At 40.3% G+C, this 22006-nt stretch overlaps 1 protein-coding gene across 5 annotated transcripts in view; it reads right to left on the bottom strand.

Moving 5' to 3' along the window:
• COL6A3 (collagen type VI alpha 3 chain) overlaps positions 1–22006 on the bottom strand; it is a 110469-nt gene that overhangs the window by 29495 nt on the left and 58968 nt on the right. For all 5 annotated transcript variants that reach the window (XM_038748713.1, XM_038748708.1, XM_038748709.1 and 2 more), the window contains 19 exons: positions 21099–21698; positions 18067–18386; positions 17414–17492; positions 16121–16269; positions 12546–12638; positions 11605–11658; positions 10679–10750; positions 10184–10210; positions 10040–10084; positions 9855–9908; positions 9542–9604; positions 8822–8887; positions 7708–7761; positions 5846–5881; positions 4728–4790; positions 4422–4484; positions 3751–3813; positions 1788–1850; positions 465–515 (listed from right to left, as the gene is read on the bottom strand). In XM_038748713.1, coding sequence (XP_038604641.1) covers positions 465–515; positions 1788–1850; positions 3751–3813; positions 4422–4484; positions 4728–4790; positions 5846–5881; positions 7708–7761; positions 8822–8887; positions 9542–9604; positions 9855–9908; positions 10040–10084; positions 10184–10210; positions 10679–10750; positions 11605–11658; positions 12546–12638; positions 16121–16269; positions 17414–17492; positions 18067–18386; positions 21099–21698 — 2015 coding nt within the window. The remainder of the gene's footprint in view (positions 1–464; positions 516–1787; positions 1851–3750; positions 3814–4421; positions 4485–4727; positions 4791–5845; positions 5882–7707; positions 7762–8821; positions 8888–9541; positions 9605–9854; positions 9909–10039; positions 10085–10183; positions 10211–10678; positions 10751–11604; positions 11659–12545; positions 12639–16120; positions 16270–17413; positions 17493–18066; positions 18387–21098; positions 21699–22006) is intronic.

The raw sequence follows: 22006 nt of genomic DNA, 5'->3' as shown, positions 1-22006 counted from the left end.
AATGAATGGGAAAGACAAGGGCCTGGGGAAGGAGGCCTGTGTATCCCCATCCTGCTTGCAGCAGTCTCGTTGGGACTATGAAAAAAGTGATTTTGGCAGGTGGCTGCCCTCCCACTCACGCATCAGATTTTCAATGCCAATATTTTGGTGCTAAATCTCCCAGAAGAAGGACCAGAAGAGTGTTCAATACTGAAAGACCACATTTTAGGCCCTCCCCGTCAAGCCTTTCTTTCTCCTTCCCTTCCAACCCCCTCCTAAATAATAGCAATAATAATTATTTCCTCCTCTCCTCAGTTTTTCTCTCCCTCCCTACGGTGCCTAGCCATCTTCCTCCACTCCCTAACTGTGTTTGTGTCTATAACACCTAGACAAAACACCAGTGTTTTGGCTTGTGTCTTTATGAGGGACCAGCACCCATCTAAATAAATGTGGACATTTGTGAGGCCTTGATAGCAGTTACATACCTTTTTGCCTTTACGCCCTTCACTGCCCACTCCATCTCGCCCATCTTCACCCTAATGAATGCAAAAGGGGAATTATCAAATGAGGTGCAGGTTATTTAGGAGATTCATTCACATACCCATATTTGAAAAAATCGTCTCTGTTAAGAGTAGTGAGGGAAAAAAGTGAGAGAATAAGCAAATCACTGCCAAAGAAAACCCACAATAATCTGTTTTCAATTCTAGGAAAAAAAATATGGAATGTTCTCCATTATTCATTTTCTGTTTTATGGGGATACCACATTTATTTTCCCCAAGTCCTAAGAAATTTGAATGATTATCCTTCTCTGGCTGCCACTGTATTATTAATGGGAACTCACTGGTGAGAAACTCAAATTAGTTTCTTTTAATACTGTGAGTAGACTTAAAGACTTGTCTTCTGTGTACTTCTGAAATCTTACACAAGAGCACAGGACAAGAAACTCCCTTTCTAAAACTTCAACATGCAGTTGAGATAAAATTAAAAGTTCAGTAAACATTTGAAAGTCTTCAATTCTAAAATTTTTGCAATTCTACATTCGCATGCAACTTTTAAAAAAGGAACTTCAAATAATCTTCATGTACCCTGCAGCATTTTCTAACTTTTCAGGAAAATTTGATATAAAACCAGGGAACATCTTTAAAATCTATCATTAAATAAGAAGGAAATCATTATTTCTGGTGCTTGAAACCATTTAAAAGGAAACTCTTTCATGGAAGTAACCTCGCAATCCAATTCCACTATATTACAAGAAATCCTGTACTTGTTTTTTTCTATGACCAAAGCCTTATTTAGTTGTTTAACAAGTATTATAACTCTTAAGAGACGATTCTCAGGAATGGCCTGAAGAAATCATCAGTTGCGAAATTGCCAAACTAAACTAAATATATATATATATATATATATATACACACACACACACACACATATACATACATACATATATATACATACATACATATATATGTGTATGTATATATAAAACTGACATATATAAAACTGATATATATAAATAACTGATGAAATTACATATATATACATTTATGTATATATATTTCCCAAAGAATATCTTGAACTTCTTTGGTTAATAATGAAGAGATGAGGGACTTATTGGTTTCCAAACAGAACCCCCCACCCACCCACCCACCACCCTCCTCCCCAAATGGGACACCTGGGTAGGGAGCCTCTATATTTTCTTATGAAATAGAATCAGTATTGGATGGCAAAGCAAATCATTTGTCGTGTCCTCCCCCTTTTGGAAAGCCCAAGGCACAAGTTGTGGCTCCATTAAGACAGAGGGAACTCACTGTTTCTCCCCGAGGACCGCGGAAACCATTTCCTCCTTTTGGACCTGGTTCTCCAGGTTCACCCTGAAAGGAAAACAAAATATGGGCTCTAGACTGTAAGCTCCTCTAGGACAGAGATCACGGCTACTAACTCTATTGCACTGTATTCTCCACAGTACTCAGTACAGTGCTCTGCACACAACAGGCGTTCAATAAATATGATTGATTGATTGATAACATTAGTCTATCTCTCCACCCATATCCTGCCTCTGGCCTGGAATGCCATCCCTCTTCATACAAAATAGACAATCACTCTCCCCTCATTCAAAGCCTTATTGAAGGCACATCGCCTCCATTCATTCATTCATTCAGTGTCATATTTATTGAGCGCTTACTGAGTGCAGAGCACTGTACTGTCTCCAAGAGACCTTCCCTGACTAAGTCTTTATTTCCTCTTCTCTCACTTACTTCTGCATCACCCTTGCACTTGGATATGCTCCCTATATTCACCCCTCAGCCCCATAGTACTCATGTGCACATATGTAATTTCTTTATTCACATTAATGTCTGTTTCCCCCTCTAGATTATAAGCTCCTCAAGGGCAGAGATCATGTCTACTAACTCCATTGCACTGTATTCTCCAAAGCACTTAGCACACAGTAAGCAATTGATAAATACAACTGACTGATTAATAACAACCCATATAGAACCATAGCTTAAAGTCCCTTTCCCTAAACAGGCTGCGAAATTATCTGATGTTAGCTAACATTTTATATAGCCCCTCTGCCAAAGCAATCAGAAAATGTTGCCATTTCTCTTTCAAAAACACACTGGAGCTGAATGCCAAAGACTGCCATCTATGAAAACACAAAATATTGTTTTTAGCACTGGAGATGAAACACTTGGAACATATTCTAGACATATCTAAATATGGTTCCTGAATTGAAGACCATTCTTTAGTACACTATCCTTATAATAGCTTTACTTATGACATCCCAAGCTGACCCTGTTTTTGTGGAGGGCATAGGTAGAATTGGGTACTTGCCTGGCAAGGCCTTGAACGTATTATGAACATTAGTGAACTTTCATTAGGTCTCTCTATAATACCTTGATGGTATTTGTTAAGTACTTACTGTGTGTCAAGGACTGTTCTAAGCGCTGGGGTAGACACAAGTTAATCCAGTTGGACATAATCCCTGTCCCACATGGGACTCACAGTCTTAAATCCCATTTTACAGATGAGGTAATCGAGGCAAAGAGAAGTGAAGTGATTTGCCCGAGATAACACAGCAGACAAGTGGCAAAGCCAGGATTAGAACCCTCATCCTCTGACGCCCAAGCCTGTACATTTTAGTTATTCTCAATAACCTGGTAGGTCAGTAGCAGGGTCCACTTGAGCTTGAAGTCGATGAAACCACTCAGTTAAGGGGTCCTATGTGTTGGTTGCAGATTTCAGATGGAAGACGTCTATACAACAGTCACCCTTCTAAACTAGATTGGTGTTTGTTTCCAGGACACACAACATTCTCCTTCATTTCTGAAGGCACCACGGATGGTGAAGTTCACCTCTGAGTGCCTGGGCAGGGAATATGTCCATTTGTTATTATAATGTACTCTCTCAAGCACTTAGTACAGTGCTCTGCCCACAGTAAGTGCTCAATAAATACTGACTGACTGGGAGGCTGACAAGGCCAGTGTGGGATCAACAATCTCAGCTACATTGGGTACAAAAAAAGATTGGCCCTTGTGTTTTTGTGCCTAATGTTTTCGGTGCCTGGAGCTGTTTTCTCTTTTGCCTCCTTACCAAGCTTCTGCTCGCAGGGAGCCAGTCTCCTCTTGATAGGGATGCCCTAGGCAGATCCATCCTCAGAAAGCAACTCCCAATTATTAACTGGGATGTGGCATTGTTTGGATTTTGTTTTACAATGCCCTCAGAATGCTTCCTGTGCCCACCTTGCCTTGGGTTCCCCAGTAAAAGACGTACCTTTCTCCCAAGACTGCCAGGCCTGCCACGTTCACCAGGAACTCCAGGGTCTCCGGCGCCTCCCTGAGATAGAGTGGGTTTAGTTTGACAGCAGAGCATCACACTCAAAAAGCCAAAATGATAAGTGTTTAATCTCAAAAGATCCTCCCACTCTTAATTCTCTTTTCAGCATCTGCATTTTAGCCAAGATCCACTAATAATTACTTACAACCTCCTGGTATATTTATGTAATATGGGTTTTTTTCCCGTGGGAACTGCACCCCCAGAGGGATGGTGTCTAATTTATTTTCACGGCATCCTGGAAAGGCACAAATGGACTTTGAGCCACCATATCCTCTCTAGGAAGGTGTTAACCTGACCACACCCAAGAGGAAGAAAATTCTCTCTGCCTAGCTTACATTCCTTTATGCTTCCATCAGAGTGGGTGAACAATCATTAGTGAACATTCATTAGGTCTCTCTATAAGTGCATATCTGACAGACAAATTGCCCCTTATCCATTAAAATGAAAAGCTCCTCAAGTGCAGTTTCCTTTATTTATTTCTATTTTATATTCCCCAAATGCTTACTACTACACACAATAAGTGTTCAATTGGCACTGTTGTTGCTAATGAAGGGAAAATATTGTGATCAATGGAATCTCCCAAAGCATCTATCACAGGACACATTTACCCTGGGGCCAGGAATTCCTTGTTCACCAATCACGCCTGGAGGACCAAGTTGTCCAGGAGAACCCTGTAGTTGTAAAAAATCAGGATAAATATTATTTCCAGGTCATAAAAAGTTCAAAGACGGAGTGCAATAGGCCCTTGTATGTACTAATGTCAGAAAAGCAGACAAAAAGACAATGTTTCAAACTTAGCAACACTGGGTGAAGGCCACACTCTTAAAGGAACCAATGAAAAGGGTTTTTGTTGTTTTTTCTTAAGTCTGTGAGCAGGTAAAGAATCAAGTACAAGTTCCAGAAAACAGACTAACCTGTGAGCCTCTCAACCCTGGTTCTCCAATAATGCCTGGTTGACCTGGACCACCTTTACTGCCCTTTAAAACAAAGGAAAAAAATAAGAAATTAACCTTTGGCACATATTCACCAGCCAAGCTAAGTTCAATTTCCCCAACATCGATACTGAATGAATCTCTCATCCCTGAGCCTGGATAAATAATTCAGGAAAGCATATGATACCATAGGCTAGAGGAAAGAGCCCAGGGGTGGGAGTCAAGAATCAGAGCTCTAACCCCAACACCGCCATTTGTCTGTTGTGTGACTTTGGACAAGTTACTTGACTTCCTTGTGACTCAGTTTCTTTATCTGTAAGCCCGTTTAGACTGTGAACCCACTGTGGGATAGGGTGATCCCTATCAGATCCCTATGTCAGATCTGATCATCTGTGTCTACATAGTAAGGGCTTAACCTTCAAAGTCTTGCTTAAATCACATCTCCTCCAAGAGGCGTTCCCCAACTAAGCCTTCATTTACCCCACTGACTCTCCCTTTTGCATCATGTATACACTTGGGTCTGTACCCTTTAAGCACTTGGTATTCACTCCTCCTTCAATCCCACAACGCTTATTTAAATATCTGTAATTTATTCATTTATATCAATGTCTGTCTCCCCCTCTAAACTGTAAATTCCTTGTGAGCAGGGAACTGGTCTACTAACTCTGTTGTACTGTACTCTCCCAAGTGCTTAACAGAGTGCTCTGCATATAGTAAGCGCTTGATAAATACCATTGCTTAACTATTCATATTATGCAAATTAAATCATCAAATTAATGAGTGAAATACTGAATTATTAATCTAAATAGCATGCTCTATTCATTTAACATCTCTCTTGTCCACACACCAGGCTTGACATTCTCTAGGAAACCTTCCTGTGTGAGCGCTCTCAGTTTGCTTCCTAGAAATGGGGTGTTAAAAGTGGAGATTTGAAGAAAGGTGTCTGCCTCCCAAGCAGAAGTCTGGCTGTCTGTTAGACAAGATTAAATCAATTTAAAAGTCTTTTCTTAGGGAAACCTAAGATGTCCATTAATTTAAAGATGTGCATTGCTCAGATTTTCTCCTGTGGAGAATGAGGAAACAAGATGCCGAATACTTACTTTAACTCCAACAGTTCCTCTTCGGCCAAAGCCTCCCTGCATGGAGAAACCAAAACAAACCATTACAAGAACAAATTACATTGAAATGTGGCCTGATATTCACTGCTTCTTTGGTCCTTAACTCTTGGTAAATACTTGATTCTGGGTGGTGAGTGGAGACTTTGGAAGCTAGGCCCCCAGTTGTTAAGAAAAGTTGCTAGAAGTATCTGACCTTCCAAGAAAAACAATAAATTCTTCAGTGTTGTTGGTTTTTTACTTCATTTCAGAAATGAAGAAGTTTGAAAGAGTGTACAAAAACTCATTTTTTTCTAGTTTTCTCACCGGAGTAAAAGAGCATGAAGTAGGCCAATGAGAACAGAAATGTTTTCTATTTTTAATCTGTATTTCCTGGTTTTCCAAAGTGCGCTAGGCCACTGTAACACCTATTAAGGAAAATACAAAAATGTACTTTTGCATATTTAAATATGCTAAACATAAGAGGGTTTGCTTCATATGTTGGCCAAATCAGACCCTATTATCACCATTTATAAGGCCGCCTAGTTTATATGAATCTAACTACGTCGGAAATAACCTTGCAAGACCTTTATTCTGACCCTAGAGGCAGATCATGCAATGCTCATGAATTTTGGAAAGAGACATTCACATATATGCATGTGGAAAAACAGAAAAAAATTACCCATTGCTTAACATACTCAGTAAAGCATTAGGGAAAACCCACCTTCTACCATTTGCCCCATTGTGTAGTAGGCTATTCTTGGGAGCTAACTCAGTGTAACAAACCACTTATCTTTCGGAAAGCCTTAATGAAACTATACAAATTCATGTGACCTCAACACTCTTCCATCCAACTCTTTATGTTTCTCAGCATTTAGAGGAAAGATGTTATCGACTGCTTATCACTGCTGTAATGAGACAATTATATGAACTACCCTATGGTTCAGAGAGTATATTGCTGACATAGATCTGACTGTGTGTCATGGAGAGAGAATCTCTTGACCAATAGAAAATCCCCAAGTCACATCTTGCTTAAGTTCATAAAGATTAGCCAGAATCTCTTGATTTTGCATCTGCCCCCAGTGCTTAGAACAGTGCTTGATACATAGCAAGCGTGTAACATATATAATGATAATAATAATGCTAATAATAATGAAAAATCACCTTTCAATTAAAAATAAAGATGAAACCCTACCATAGTTTTCACCCATTTCCAAGGAAGCCATCTAAGGCTAGAATCATGAATTGTGTTCTTTCATACCACATTGTAACAACTACCAAGAATGCTTCTGTTCTCTGTTCATTAATTCTCCAGATAATATCATTTTTAAAAAATGACTCTGCCTTAGGCACCTTGCAACCACAGTTTTTCACCCAGTTAGTTATTTGGGAGTTATAAAGTGAAAGTTAATACACATGAGATTTTATTTAAGGGAAAAGTTGTGTTCTTCCTGATATTGCAGGGTATAGGGTATTGTTTTCCCCAGCAGTTTAGATCCTCACTGGGGTTTCTGCCCTCAAATGCATTTTCAGTCCTTGGTGTGGGGAACTGGAATCCATCCATCACTACTATTGCTCTAGGCTTTGTCTTCTCCAGAGCCCTGACTGATCTTTGGAAAAGGCTGGAATACTTCTCACGTATGCCCATGTGGCCTGTCTTACTTCTACCCACACTGACCCAGCTCTCCATGCTTCTGGTAGGCAAAGTCCTTCCTCCCTTCCCCTGCTTCTTTTCCTGGTCCATCAGGTCCCAGGAGACTGCTGTCCTTAAGTCTGCTCCACCATACTTCAGGTCCTGATTGCCCTTCTAAAGCCACCAGGAGGTTAAATGCCAGTCACCACCTCACAAGATATTGAAAGATACTTGCCTCCTTTCCATTGCCTCCAGGACTGCCAGGTGCCCCGTCATTTCCAGGAAGTCCCTAGCATGAGAAAAGACTGATATAATATTCTATCACCAATGAGTAAGGGGTAAGAAAGTAAAGACTACGCAAGCAAAATCGACCAGTGAACTCCTGTACTACAGCAGTAATGGTACAATCTTTTGAGCTAAAATCTGGTCGTACTTTTACAAAAACAGAAATCAGAAACTGTCCCTGTTTCTCATTCTGAACATTTTGGATAAGACCCTTAGAGTACACATTCCCAATATGGCCTAACTTCTGGAATAATAATAATAATAATAATAATAAATAATAATAATAGTGTTTATTAAGCGCTTACTATGTGCAAAGCACTGTTCTAAGCACTGGGGAGGTTACAAGGTGATCAGGTTGTACCGGGGGGGCTCACAGTCTTAGTCCCCATTTAACAGATGCTGTAACTGAGGCACAGAGAAGTTAAGTGACTTGCCCAAAGTCACACAGCTGACAATTGGCGGAGGGGGATTTGAACCCATGACCTCTGACTCCAAAGCCCATGCTCTTTCTACCGAGCCACGCTGCTTCTCATAGTAATTATGGTACTTGTTACGTGCTTACTTTGTGCCAAGCACTGTTCTAAGCACTGGGGTAGATATAAGTTGATCAAGTTGGACAAAGTCCCTGTCCCAAGTGCGGCTCATACTCTTAATCCCCATTTTACAGTTGAGGTAACTGAGGCCCAGAGAAGTTAAGTGACTTGCCTAAGGTCACACAGAAGACATGTGGCAGAGCTGGTATTAGAACCCAGGTCCTTCTGATGCCCAGGCCCATGCTCTATTCACTAAGCCATGCTACTCCCTAAGGATAAATATATTGACAAAGAAATAATGTTCAGGATGAGACTGTCATTATTTGTGAGAACCAACACGATTTTTTTTTTTAGCGTGGGTCACTTAATGGTATTTTGTAAGGTGTCCTAGAATCAGCCACTGACCATATATCACTCTGTGGGAAAATCTTTCAAGAAGGGCAAAATAAGGAAAATTTTACTTTTTTATATTTTATTTTAAACAAATACATCTTTGGCCATCAGCACAGTGAAATATGTAGAATATTTTACCATTGGACCGATTTCACCCTTTTGTCCTTTGGGTCCTCTCTGTGTGCTATCCAATCCTGAATCACCCTGGAAAAAAAATAGGCACTATGAGAAGCAGGTATTTTAAATGCCGAATAAGCTAAATCAGTAGCTATTTTTTCCTTAGTTCAGCCAGGATTTTAATTACAGTAGAATGACCCATTTGGGAGAGCTGTCTCTTCTTTAATTAAGGTGGCATAGCTCCATGGGATTCTGCAAGAATTACCATTACCCAAGGCGACTCTATGAGTTTGGAACATAAAACACTTGAAGCAACATAGCACTAGTATAAGAAATGTGAAGCTCAGATGTCCTCTTTCTTCCTCAAAGACAGGACTAGAGGAAAATGGGCTTATGATAGAAGTAGAAGAGATTTAGATTAGAGGGGAGGTAGAATTTCCTGACAGAAAAACCAGTTCAATTGTGTGATGGGCTTCTAGGGTATGTTGTAGAATCTTCTTCCTTGGTGGCTGTTAGTAGCAGATCTCTCAAACAATTGTATTAGTTGAGTGCTTACTGTGTACAGAGCACTGTACTAAGCCCTTGGGAGGGTACAATATAACAGAATTGGTAGACATGTTCTCTACCCACAACAAGCTTACAGTTTAGAGGTCTTACAGCCTCTCACCTGACTGGGGTGGGCAGAAAGATAGCGTGCATAGTCCTTTCAATAAATCCTGGTTAAATAAAAAGCCAACTTACCGGATCTCCTCTAATTCCAACATCTCCCCGTTCTCCTCTTTCTCCTTTTTCTCCTTTGTCACCCTAAAATACAAATACAAATAACTCCCAGAAATTGAGAGAACGTTTTCAAGGTCACCCCTTTACCTCAATGCCATCTTGTTCAATTCATAAAGAATATAAAAACACTAATTTGCTAAGCGATGTTCATTATGGGTAATAAAAATCATTTAGCCTCCAAATGTCTCTCTGAAGAACAATTATTTCACATTTTAATTGATTTCCTTATGTATTTAACTGTCCTTTGGGACCAGAGTGAAGATAAAATACCTACCCTTCTGCCAGCACTTCCTCTTTCTCCAGAAGATCCTGGCAATCCTTTATCTCCCTGCAAAACAAATCAAGTAATCCTCCTTAGAATTACAGTTCTTTAAAGTGATGAAGAGAATTAATCAGAATTACTAAACCAAAATATGGAACAAGTAAAAAAAATTAATTATCTCAGTTTAAATATCTTACATCTTCTCCATCAATTCCATCCAGACCTATTTCTCCCAATTCACCCTGTAAAAAACAAAACAAAAAATAAGATATGGTATTCAGTTGAGTACTTCAAACACACTTATTTTAAGGAAGAATGCAGTAGGTTATTAAAGTGGATACCTTCTCTCCTGGGAATCCACGGGAACCCTAAATTGAAGAGAAGATAATGAGTTTCCTTTCTAGACCTAATTCCAAATTACTGTAGGAATATAGTATACATATTCATATATCCAGATAATTTTATTTTCATGATATGTCAACTGAGTGAAGTATTTGATTGCTCCAGTTTTTATACCCACTTTGACCCCAAAAGAAACATATTGATTTGAAAATTCTCTATCTTCCTCTGCCTAACTCCAAATTTCAAGATTGTTTTGTACTTCAATTTAGTTAACTTGCCTAGCATCATAATCTTCCTTCTGGTCTCTCCCAAGTGGACAGTTTTATCTTCACCAAATCTGTACCTATTACTAAAATCCCTTAAAATATTAACGTGTTCTTTTCCTCCTAACAGGGAAATGCATTTTCTTTCTCTAGATACTAGAGATGTCCATTTTCTGTAGTCTTAACACATCCCCTTACTCTGTCCCATCAACAAATGGGCAGTGACCGTACCTTTGTTCCTCTGTGTCCAGGACATCCTTGGAAGCCTTGAGTGCCATTCAAACCAGGGGGCCCACGCTCACCCTGTTGCAATGAAAGAAAACTGTGTCAATTGAGTTTGGATCATTGTACTATATCAAAACTGTCTCCTAAAAATTTATTTGGGTGTTGTTTCCAGTTCCAACCCAGAGCATATGTTAGACATAGCTTTTTACTTTCCCCTTGAATAACTTCAGCCCTCCAATAGCCCCCACCATGGATGGCATTGAGAGGCCAAACAGAAGAGCAACAGTTAATCTCACTTTAAATTCCCTATCATCAGGCAGGTTTAGAAGTTTTATAGTTAAGACACCACCGTGCTAAATGGACTTTGGACTTAATGTTGAGTAGGCCTCAGCACTGAATTGCAGGGCAAAAGAGAATGTTCAGCTCCTTGGGTTCTAACATAAACAATAAGCCCCCTTTCCCCTCTGCCCTTGAGGTGTCTAAACCCAGGTACATTATGTTTATTTCTCTCTGAATTCTTCTGGGTTCAAAATTGTACCTAGAAATCCAAACTCTTGGACTCATTTTGATATGCCACACTCAGGTAATGGTAATGCGGTCATCTAAAAATTATAGCTGAGGTTTAACGAAAGAGGGTTAAGAAAAAATATGTTTCTCAACAAAAGAAACCTGTTTTAAGTTGAACATAATATGATATTCTTAGACTGAGGCTAAAAGGCTCACAAAAATAAATGGGTTTTAGAAAAATACTTATCCCGCACAAAAAAGAATTGTCAGCAGCCTAAGATTTTGACTTCCCCTTCTCTCCACCCTGTTGTTTCCAACCACTCTTATTCCTCTTTTCTCTCACTAGGTTTCATTATTCTGCCCACAGTACAATGAGATTACAATTGAGATTAATCTCAATGAGATTAGTGATAAAGATGACTTACTGGTCCTCCTTCATCTCCAGGATAGCCTCGGTATCCACCTTCACCAGGGACACCCTAAAATAAGGCAGAACATTTGAGCATACTTTAATTATTGTTCTTTTCACAGTTCTCCCTAGTTAAATTATTTCCAGAGATGGATTTGAATTATGATATCCAAAGTTAAGATTTGATTGTGGTGGGAAAATGGCCAGTGTTTCCAGTCATTAAATAAGGAGCAACATATTTCTCTTGTGAATAGGCATCATCCTTGCTCTAACAGTGTTTTGACTGCGAAATCAAAATATCCATCTCCTCCCCTACTTAGACATTGGAATTAGGGAGGGAAAGACTCTGGCCAGCATACTTCCCTCTATTTCCTTCCTTAATGCCTAATTTCAACTCAGAAGGAAAATGGGAGATGCAAAGATATTCGACTCATTGCCATGTTATATTTTGATGACAATGTTTTTGCCTTACTCTTCCCCGGTTTAAATCACACTGAAAATCTAAGTCTTTTCCACCTGAAATGACGGTCTCACTCAAGCACAACTGAGCAACAGTCCAACAATCTTGAAGCATAAATAGAATGTAAATTGTAATTCGGTGAGAATGTGTCTGGTTTCTGGTCGGGACACCTGGCATTTCACTGAGTGTTTCCGGCTTTCTAGGAAAGGAAACATAGCGTATGCTAAAGGAAAGATTGCTGGCACAGGACTTTGAAGAGCAAGATGGAAAATCCCACCTCTATGAATACCTAGTAGTGGAGCATTGGATATAACATTCAACCATCGCATTTCTACCTCACAGTTCTGCTGTGAGGATGAATGAGTTCAAATCTTTGAGCTCCAGGGAAGAATAGAGCTCTGTAGACCTGAAAATAGTGATTGCCTCTTCTCTCAGATGATTATCATTTTCCTTAACTTTTCATTTCAAGTTTATGGACCTGGTAAAAGCAATACTACCTTCTGGCCAACATTTCCAAGAACGCCTCGGTCTCCCCTCTGACCCGAACATTTACACGGCACTCCACAGCAAGCTCTTTCTGCAATGCTGTCCTAGAAGCAATAAAATGAACAAAGGAGTGGACTTCAACAAATGAGGACTTAAAGGAGCACCCATAAATAAAAACAAATATGTTTCAGTGAAAGCATAGCACTTTCGGGGAGAAGTCAATGCTGTTGGCTCAAAGCACAACAATCTAAAGGTATTGATTTCTAGACTGTGAGCCAGTTGTTGGGTAGGGACCATCTCTATATGTTGCCGACTTGTACTTGCCAAGCACTTAGTACAGTGCTCTGCATACGGTAAGTGCTCAATAAATATGATTGAATGAATGAATGAATTGATCCCTCATTTTTTCCCCCATTGAAAAAGAAGGACCCAAGATGGAAAAGTTCCAGTTGTAAATTGGTTATGTCAAGGGCAGAACAGCTCTTCTCTGCCACTTGTCTGCTGTGTGATTTTGGGCAAGTCACTTTACTTCTCCATACCTCATCTGTAAAATGGATATTAAGACTGTGAGCCCCATGTGGGACAACCTGATTACCCTTTAGCTACCTCAGTGCTTAAAACTGTGCTGGGAACATAGTAAGTGTTTAACAAATACCAGTATTATAGAGAAGCAACCTGGCTTAGTGGAAAGAGCACAGGCTTGGGAGACAGAGGTTGAGGGTTCTAATCCCAGCTCTGCCACTTGTCAGCTGTGTGACTTTGGGCAAGTCAATTAACTTATCTGTGCCTAAATTACCTCATCTGTAAAGCAGGGATTAAGACTGTGAGCCCCACCTGGGACAAGCTGATAACCTTGTATCTCCCCCAGTACTTAGAACAGTGTTTGGCACATAGTGAGTGCTTAACAAATACCATTATTATTATTACTATTATTACAACTCTTCCCTCCACTTATAGTTCTTTTTCCTAGCCTAAAAGTTTTCTCTCCTCTGCTTGACTACTGACACTGATTTAGCACCTCTTGGAGATTTTCACCATCTGATGTCTTATGAAAAAAAAAACCCATAGTGATTGAAACAATGAATTGGGCATATCAACCAAAGGCTCTTTTGAGACAAAGTTATAAAAGAGGATGGTAGACTAACATGAGGAGAAATGTAAAGAAATTAGCATGTGTAGCCTGGTAAAAAAAAGCAGCACACTCTCAAACCCATGGTTCCCTGTACCCGGTGCACCTTGTAACCAAGGAAAATAACTGCTGTATCTGAAAAATGTGGATAGATTTCCCAGGAAGCAATTTGTCATTTTAGGGTAGCAGAGAGAAGCTGAAGTGATGTTGAAGAGTGCGATTTCACTTAGGCAGTGGCAGAGATCAACACTGACCTCTTGCCTACATTCTGCCTCTGGCCAGGAACACCCTCACTCCTCATATCTGACAATTACTCCACCTCCCTTCAAAGCCTTACTCAAGGCATATCTCTTCCAAGAGCCTTCCCTGACTAAACCCTCTTTTCCTTTTCTTCAACTCCCTTCTTCGTCACCCTGACTTGCTCCTTTTATTCACCACCCCCTTCCAGCCCCATGACACTTATGTACGTATCTGTAATTTATTTATTTGCACTGATATGTCTTCCCCCTCTAGACTGTAAGCTTGTTGGGAGCAGGGAATGTGTCTGTTTATTGTTGTACTTTCCCAAGCTCTTAGTACAGTGCTAGGCACACAGTAAGTGCTCATAAATACAATTGACATCCGATTGAATAAATGAATAAAAGGCTGTTGGAGGGGCAGCAGCAAAAGGGAACCTAGGGGAGGAAGGAGGTGAAGGAGATGGGAAGGAGAAAGCTGGAAGGAAAGGACAAGAAAGGCAGGGTGAGACAGCAGAAAGAGCAAAGATGTCTGGAGAGAAAAGGAAGGAGATTAGAGATGAAAGAGAGGGAGAAGTAGAAAAAGAGTTGGAAATCACAGGAGGAAGAGATACCAGCTCATGGAAAAGAAAAGAATGGAAAAAAGAACGTGAAAAGATAACCAGAAGAAGGGGTGCCAAGGAGACACAAGGTGGGGTGGAAAGGGAGACAAAAAGAGACAGAGAAAAATAAACAGTGCATGATTGTTTCACAGAACTCAGCCATATTTTGGAACACTTATAGTTACTCCCAAGGATCTCTGGCTCTTAAAAGAGTTACAGTAGAATGAATAGAACAGAATTGATTACTTATTTAAAAGTGAATGCTTCTTCACTGATAAGGGAATGAGACTGAGGATTCCATTAACATTTCCACCTTAACTAATGTCCCCTCCAAGCCCAAGCTGCCTAGCCACAGAGGGAAGTTTGTGAGTGTCATTCAACGGGAATCCTGGGGCACAACCCTATCAGGACCCAGAAAACATCATTTCTCCCAACCCATCTCAAACCTCCAGGATTAACACCAGTCTCCAAGGTCTCACTTATCTGTGGATTCCCCTGGGCCAGACCCGTTGGAGACAAGCTGGGGGCAGAATTAGCTGCTCCTTATTGGCCGGGACACCACAGGGAAAACACATCTCCTCCAAGAGGCCTTCCTTGACTAAGCCCTTTTTTCCTTTTCTTCAACTTCCTTCTGCATCGCCCTGACTTTGTCCCTTTATTCAACCTCCCTCCACCCCGATAGCACTTATGTACATATCTGTAATTTATTTATTTATATTAATGTCTGTCTCCCTCTCTAGACTATAAGCTCATTGTGGTCAGGGAATGTGTTTCGTATACTTTTATATTCCACTCTTCCAAGTGCTAAGTGCCCTGTCAATCAATAAATATGATTGACTAACTGACTGACTTTAGTGGCAGCTGAGTGTAAAGGGATTTGGCTTGATAATCCTGGCCTCCAGTCCTTTTCCCCACCCTCCAAGGAATTTCCTCCACATTTCCTGGCTTCCAGTACAAAGGGAAGAAAAAAGTCAGGGGGAACACTGATTCTAGCAGGTCCTTCATTCAATTTTGCACATAGTCAATTCTCAGTAAATGCCATTGATTGACTGATTGATTAAATGCAAAGAGGTAGACCTGACAATATAATCTCACAGAAGTATTAGCAAAGCTTTAACACTAATTAAAAAAATGGGGAAAAGTCATTGTGATTGAATCTTTTTGACAATGTTCAAAAAAATAAAAGACATGAGAAGCAGTGTGGCCTAATGAGAAGCTGTTCGGCCCACTGGAGAAAAGACAAACTGGGAGTCAGAAGGCTCTGAGTTCTAATTCTGATGCCACCACTTGTCTTCTGTGTGACCTGGGGCAAGTCGCTTAACTTCTCTGTGCTTTAGTTACCTCAATAGGGATTAAGACTGAGCCCTATGTGGGACAGGGACTCTGTCCAACCTAATTAATTTGCATCTAACCCAGTGTTTAGTACAGTACCTGGAACATAGTAAGCACTTAACAAATACCACAGATACCAGCCTCCTCCTTCTAAACTGTGAGCCCACTGTTGGGTAGGGACTGTCTCTATATGTTGCCAACTTGTACTTCCCAAGCGCTTAGTACAGTGCTCTGCACACAGTAAGTGCTCAATAAATACGATTGATTGATTGATTAAAAAAACTTACAAGTTGTTCTGCCAATTCATAATCTAAATCCACCAGACTCAGTTTGAGAGGCCTGTTGTATGTGAAACCACGTCCAAACTCTAGCTCCATCACATTATCAAAATTTATGTCCCGATGTTCAAGGCTAACGAAGATAAGAGCGTTTACACCTGGTGAGAAAATTTTAAAGCAGATCTGTGAGCATTAACATGTGAGAGAGACAGAGAGAGACAGATTTTTATGTATTGCTAATTCCTGACAACCACAAGAATGTAATCTCTGAGCAGGAACCATGGAGGAGTCACAGTACTGAGATTTTAGGATCAAGAATCTACACAGACAAATTGGTTCTAGCGCTATAGGCTTGAACACTCTCATTCCTCAATCTCTGACTAGAAAAGCAGCAGGGCCTAGAGGAAAGAGCATGGGCCTGGTTGTCTGAGGACCTGGTTTCTAATCCTGGCTCCACCATTAATCTGTTGTGTGATACTCTCCCAAGCACTTAGTACAATGCTCTGCACATAGTAAGCACTCAATAAATATAATTGAATGAATGAATGAATCTTGGACAAGTCACTTAACTTATTTGTCCTTCAGTTCCCTCATCTGCAAAATGGAAATTAATACCTGTTCTCCCCCTAATTGGACTGTGAGCCCCTCGTGGGACATGATTATCTTTTATTTACCCCAGCACTTAGTACAGTGCTTGGCACACAATAAAAGCTTAACAAATATTATTATTATTATTATTGGCAGTCGTGTTCCTGCAGGGGTCCAGAATAAAATTAGTGATTTGGCAGGCAAGAGAACCACACTTCACAAAGTGTATGTGTCTTCACCCATATCTGCCAGCTCTGGACAAAACTGGAACTGAACCCCAAATCTCCTTATTCCCATAATACTTTCCACTTTCCTTAGTCTTTCCACTGGAGCAAGAGCAGGATCCTGCGCACACGCAGTGAGGAAATTTATTTTAAAGGATCACTGACATTCTAATAATTGTAGGAGTCTAGTCCATAAATTGGAATTCTAGGACTCTGTATATGTAAAAGAATCCTACTTTGTAAACAGTTCAGATCAGTTGCCAGCTTAGCTTATCACTCTGGTAAGTGCTTGTGATCAATGAAAATGAAGATTCATAACAGATCCGTCCTTGCTGCATACAAATGCTACAGAGCTGTCAAAAACTTGGAGCTCACTCTTTGCCCATAATTAATAGACCCTCCAAAAAAGAGGTGAGGTCAATAGGAGAGTCTGAAAATCTTTTGTCCATTGAATTGCACACTTCTGTAATTAGAACGTCTATTCCCCTACCTGATTGTTGCAGTGCAGCAGATGCAGCTTCTAATCTAGCAAAGTTTTCATCGGTGCCATCAGTAAAATGGATAACCACCTTAGAAGAAAATCATCAGTTAGACCTCACAAAAATCATAAAATAGGTCAGAAACATCAGTACATATTTAAGCACAAAGACGGTAACTAGAAATCTGATGCAGGATTTTGGAGATCAAAATAAACTTAAAAATGGAAATGTGGAAAAATATTGTGCTTAAGTAACTCAAATTATTCACGAACACTGAAGTCAAATTATTGGGCTTGTTTGTTACCTAAATGCCAGTCGTGTCTGCTGAAATGACAAAGATTTCTACCAAAGAAAGGCTATGTCCAAAGATCACTAGGTTCAGAGCAGTTAGGTATTAAGGTAATGAAATATGTTGATTTGTTAAAACTAAATACAAGAAGCCAGAAAATCTAAGATGGGGCACTGCCTTCTTTGTGGACCTTTATAAAGCAAGCTGAGAAAAACTCTTATTTTTCAGGTATAGTTGATTAATAATTTAGATAATCAAATAGGAAAAGTTTTTTATAGAAATTACATTTGTGAAATTTGGGAATTCTAATAACTGCCCTCCCCCTACCTCCACATGCTCTCCACATATCTCAAATGACAGAGAACTGTTACTTACCTTTACACTGTCTGCTGGAGATTTCCTGAATTTATCTTGATAGGCTTTGAGAGTATCAGCTGTCAGAATGTATGGACGCTGACCAAGTAGGAGCTGAAATTTCTCAAATAGCTCAGGCTGGTACTCTGAAAAGTCGAAAGCTTCTACAGTTCCAGAGTCACTGTTCGCCATGATAGATACTCTCACTGTGGGCTCCTGGTTAGGAGTGCAACTGATTTTCTGCATCTGAGTGATTCTATCTAGAATGTTCTTCACTCTGGATTCCAGCACTCCCTGTCCAGCTGAACCATCGAATCCCAGTATTACATCCAGATTGCAAGCTGGAAAGGAGAAAAGACAGAGCACAGCACTTGCATAGTGAAATAGGCTGAAGAAAGAAAACTGTTTTTCAGTTTCAGTAGCCTACAATGAACACTTATTTGTCATTTAAAAAGAAATCAGAATATAAAGATACTCTCTACCTACATGCTGTGAAGAATTAGAAAACAATGAATACTGCATCTTTACAAAAAAAATCCCCAAAATTGACCATTGGGCAGTTAGAATTTAGACATGAATGTGATTATGGAGTTACCCATACTTAAAAATGAGGCTATCATTTTCTCACACATTTGCCTGGTAGCTTGATATCAACACTGGTTGTAATTTTAACATCCAATTAACATCCAATATTGCTCAGTTTTTGTACAACTCGCACTAGCTTGGACCATGACTTTCCCCAGTTTTCTTTCTCATTGCACTGCCTTAATAATAATCATTATGACATTTATTAAGCACTTACTATGTGCAAAGCACTGTTTTAAGCACTGGGGAGGTGATCAGGTTGTCCCACAGGGGGCTCAAAGTCTTAATCCCCATTTTACAGATGAGGTCATTGAGGCACAGAGAAGTTAAGTGACTTGCCCAAAGTCACACAGCTGACAATTGGTGGAGTCGGGATTTGAACCAATGACCTCCGACTCCAAAGCCCATGCTCTTTCCACTGAGCTGCCCTCAGTCCTCAACTTTGATAATCTCAGAATTCTACTTCCTAGAAAAGGCTTAAGCCTCTCTTCATCCTTTGTCACCAATTAAAGTCTAAAATGTACTCTATTAAATATTATGTTACTTTGTACCAATGTTCTCCTCCATTCACATAGATACTCAGGAGTTGAATGTAATTATTTGCATTCAAAACTAGACTTGTAATTCATTTTTAATAGTAGTTTGAGACTGGTTTAGATTTTCCCTTTTAAAATCATTTAAGAGCAGAAGAATTGGAAAGGATTAAATTTTGAAAAGGGACCCAAGCCATCTCCATGTCATAGTAGCTCTTATAATAACTTTGAAAGCTATTATTTCTTTGGGTATTTTGGATTTGGCTATCAAAGAAAATTTGCTAATGGCTTAACTGATTGGGTCAATGATGGACAAAATACGTATCAGCTTTGTTGTTCCAGGGAGACATTTTAATTGCCAACAGGAAAGATTTGATTTTTCACTGTCATACTCACTCACGTGTTCTCATTTGGCTAAATACTTTTTGTTGGATGTGGTCATCTGGCCCCTGCTCTCTTTTCCTCTACATCCCAGCTAATGCTCTTCACTCCTCCTAAGCAAACCTCTCTGCTCTTCACTTTCACCAATTGATCATGCCTTTCCCTTGGCCTTAGATGGTGAGCCCTCTGAGGGACAGGGACCATGTCTAATTCTTTCATGTGTATCTCTTCCAGCACTATAGTGCTCTGCACACAGTAAAAGCTTAATGATAACTACTACTGCTACTACAACTACCACCACTGATACTAGAATACCCACCACATTTAGTTTCAACAAACTGTCTTTCCTACTACTATTCACCCCATACATTTTGCTCCTCTAATGCTAACCTACGCACTCTTCCTCCATCTTGTCTATCTCGCCTCTGACCCCTCCCCCACATCCTGCTCCTGGCCTGGAATCCCTACCGCTTCATCATCATCATCAATCATATTTATTGAGCGCTTACTGTGTGCAGAGCACTGTACTAAGCGCTTGGGAAGTACAAATTGGCAACATATAGAGACAGTCCCTACCCAACAGTGGGCTCACAGTCTACCCCTTCTCATGTGACAGATGCTCGCTCTCCCCAACTTCACAGCCTTATTAAAATCACATCTCCTCCAAGAAGCCTTCCCTGATTAAGCCCTCATTTCCTCTTCTCCCACTCCCTTCTGTGTCACCCTCACACTTGGATTTGCACCCTTTATTCCCTCCCTCAGCCCAGGGCACTTATGTACATATCTGTAATGTATTTATATTAATGTCTAGCCCATCTAGCCTGTAAACTCCTTGTGGGCAGAGAATGTGTTTAACTGTTAGATTGTACTCTCCCAAGTGTTTCATACAGTGTTCTGCACACAAAAAGTGCTCTATCAATATGATTGATTGATTGATTGACTGACATCTCTTTTGACTCCTTCAAAAGCCTTTTAAAAATCTGCTTCCTCCATATCCCCTGTCATGCCATCCCCTCAGTCATCTTAGCACTTCTGGTGACATTTCACGTCAGGAACCACAAGTGAGTCTTCCTCCTCAGATCCCAGCTCTGTCACTTGTCTGCTGTGTGACCTTGGGCAAGTCACTGAACTTCTCTCTGCCTCAGTTCCCTCATCTGTAAAATGGGGATTAAGACAGTGAGGCCTGTGTGGAATAGGGACTGCATCCAACCCAATTATCTTGTATTTTCCCCAGAGCTTAGATCAGTGCCTTGCATGTAATAAGTGCTTAACAATACCATCATCATCATCATTATTATTATTATTTCAGGGACTCCTATGGGTTTCACAATTGGTGAAATTCCTTCGCTGATGAAGAGATCTGTGCTCTTCACTGGCCCCTAAGAGACTCTTCACTGACCCCTAAGAGATAACCCAAACTGAAAACTGTCTGCTGAGCAGATACAGAGGAGACATTTCTGGGAAGTGCTATGTTCTCCCCTGAGCCTAGGGTAGCTTGATAGTGAAAAAATGCCTTTTTGCATGGCTGTGCTAAAAACATGTGAATGTAATTACCTCTTGAAACATCAGGCACACCAGGGCAAAGCGCTTCATTCATCGCATCATGCAAAGTTTCCAAAACCTGTTCGCTCAGCTCTGACAGCTCTTGGACTGTTGAGACCCGGAAAGCTGTGGCACTGTTGGAGGCAATCCCTGACACTTCTGTGCTGTCGATGTCCTTCACACCTACAGCAAACACTTTGACCCGTTTCCCTGACAATGCCAGAGATGCTTCTTGGGCATCTTCTATCGATTTCCCTCCGGTGATGATGAAAGCTATCTGGGGAACTCTCTGGTCCAGCCGGCTACCCGCATCAGGAACAAAATGGTGTTGTGTGAGGTGTTCAATGGCTACCTTAGTGTTTGCATGTCTTCCGCCTTTGTAGACAACTTTACTGATGGCATCAATTATCTGCTCTTTGCTGGAAAAGTCCTTCAGGAAGAATTCATCTGTTGGGTCCGAGTTGTACTGGACTAGTCCTACCTGAATGGAATCTCCATCTTCATACACGGTGTCCACTATTCCAGTCACAAAAGCAAGTACTTCCTGGAAGTGGTCTCTTTTGAAATTGATAGAGCCATCTAGCAGAAACACGATGTCAGCTTTCTTTTTATCTGAAATTGTTTAAAGGGTTAGCAGTGATTATTCTGTGCAAATAATCGACCCTCAACCAATGCAGATTTAGTTTGCCAGGCAAACAATGATACCCCTCCCCATAGCTTCTCTATTTGATTGTAAAATAGCTAGATTGTTGGAGTAGAATGGTTGTGACAGCTTTTTATGCAAGGCTGGTTTGCCTGGAGCAGTAATACATCTGAGAGCTGTACAATATATAACTAAGACATTGGTTTGCTGTGGAAATGGTTGCTTAATTTTATGTTCTTCCCTGCTTTCATTCATTTAGTTTCATGACCTTTCTATT

Source organism: Tachyglossus aculeatus, chromosome 7 (genome assembly GCF_015852505.1).
Source record: "Tachyglossus aculeatus isolate mTacAcu1 chromosome 7, mTacAcu1.pri, whole genome shotgun sequence".
NCBI lineage: Eukaryota > Metazoa > Chordata > Mammalia > Monotremata > Tachyglossidae > Tachyglossus > Tachyglossus aculeatus.
The sequence above is the reverse complement of the archived record's forward strand: the minus strand, read 5'-3'. Positions and strand labels throughout refer to the sequence as shown.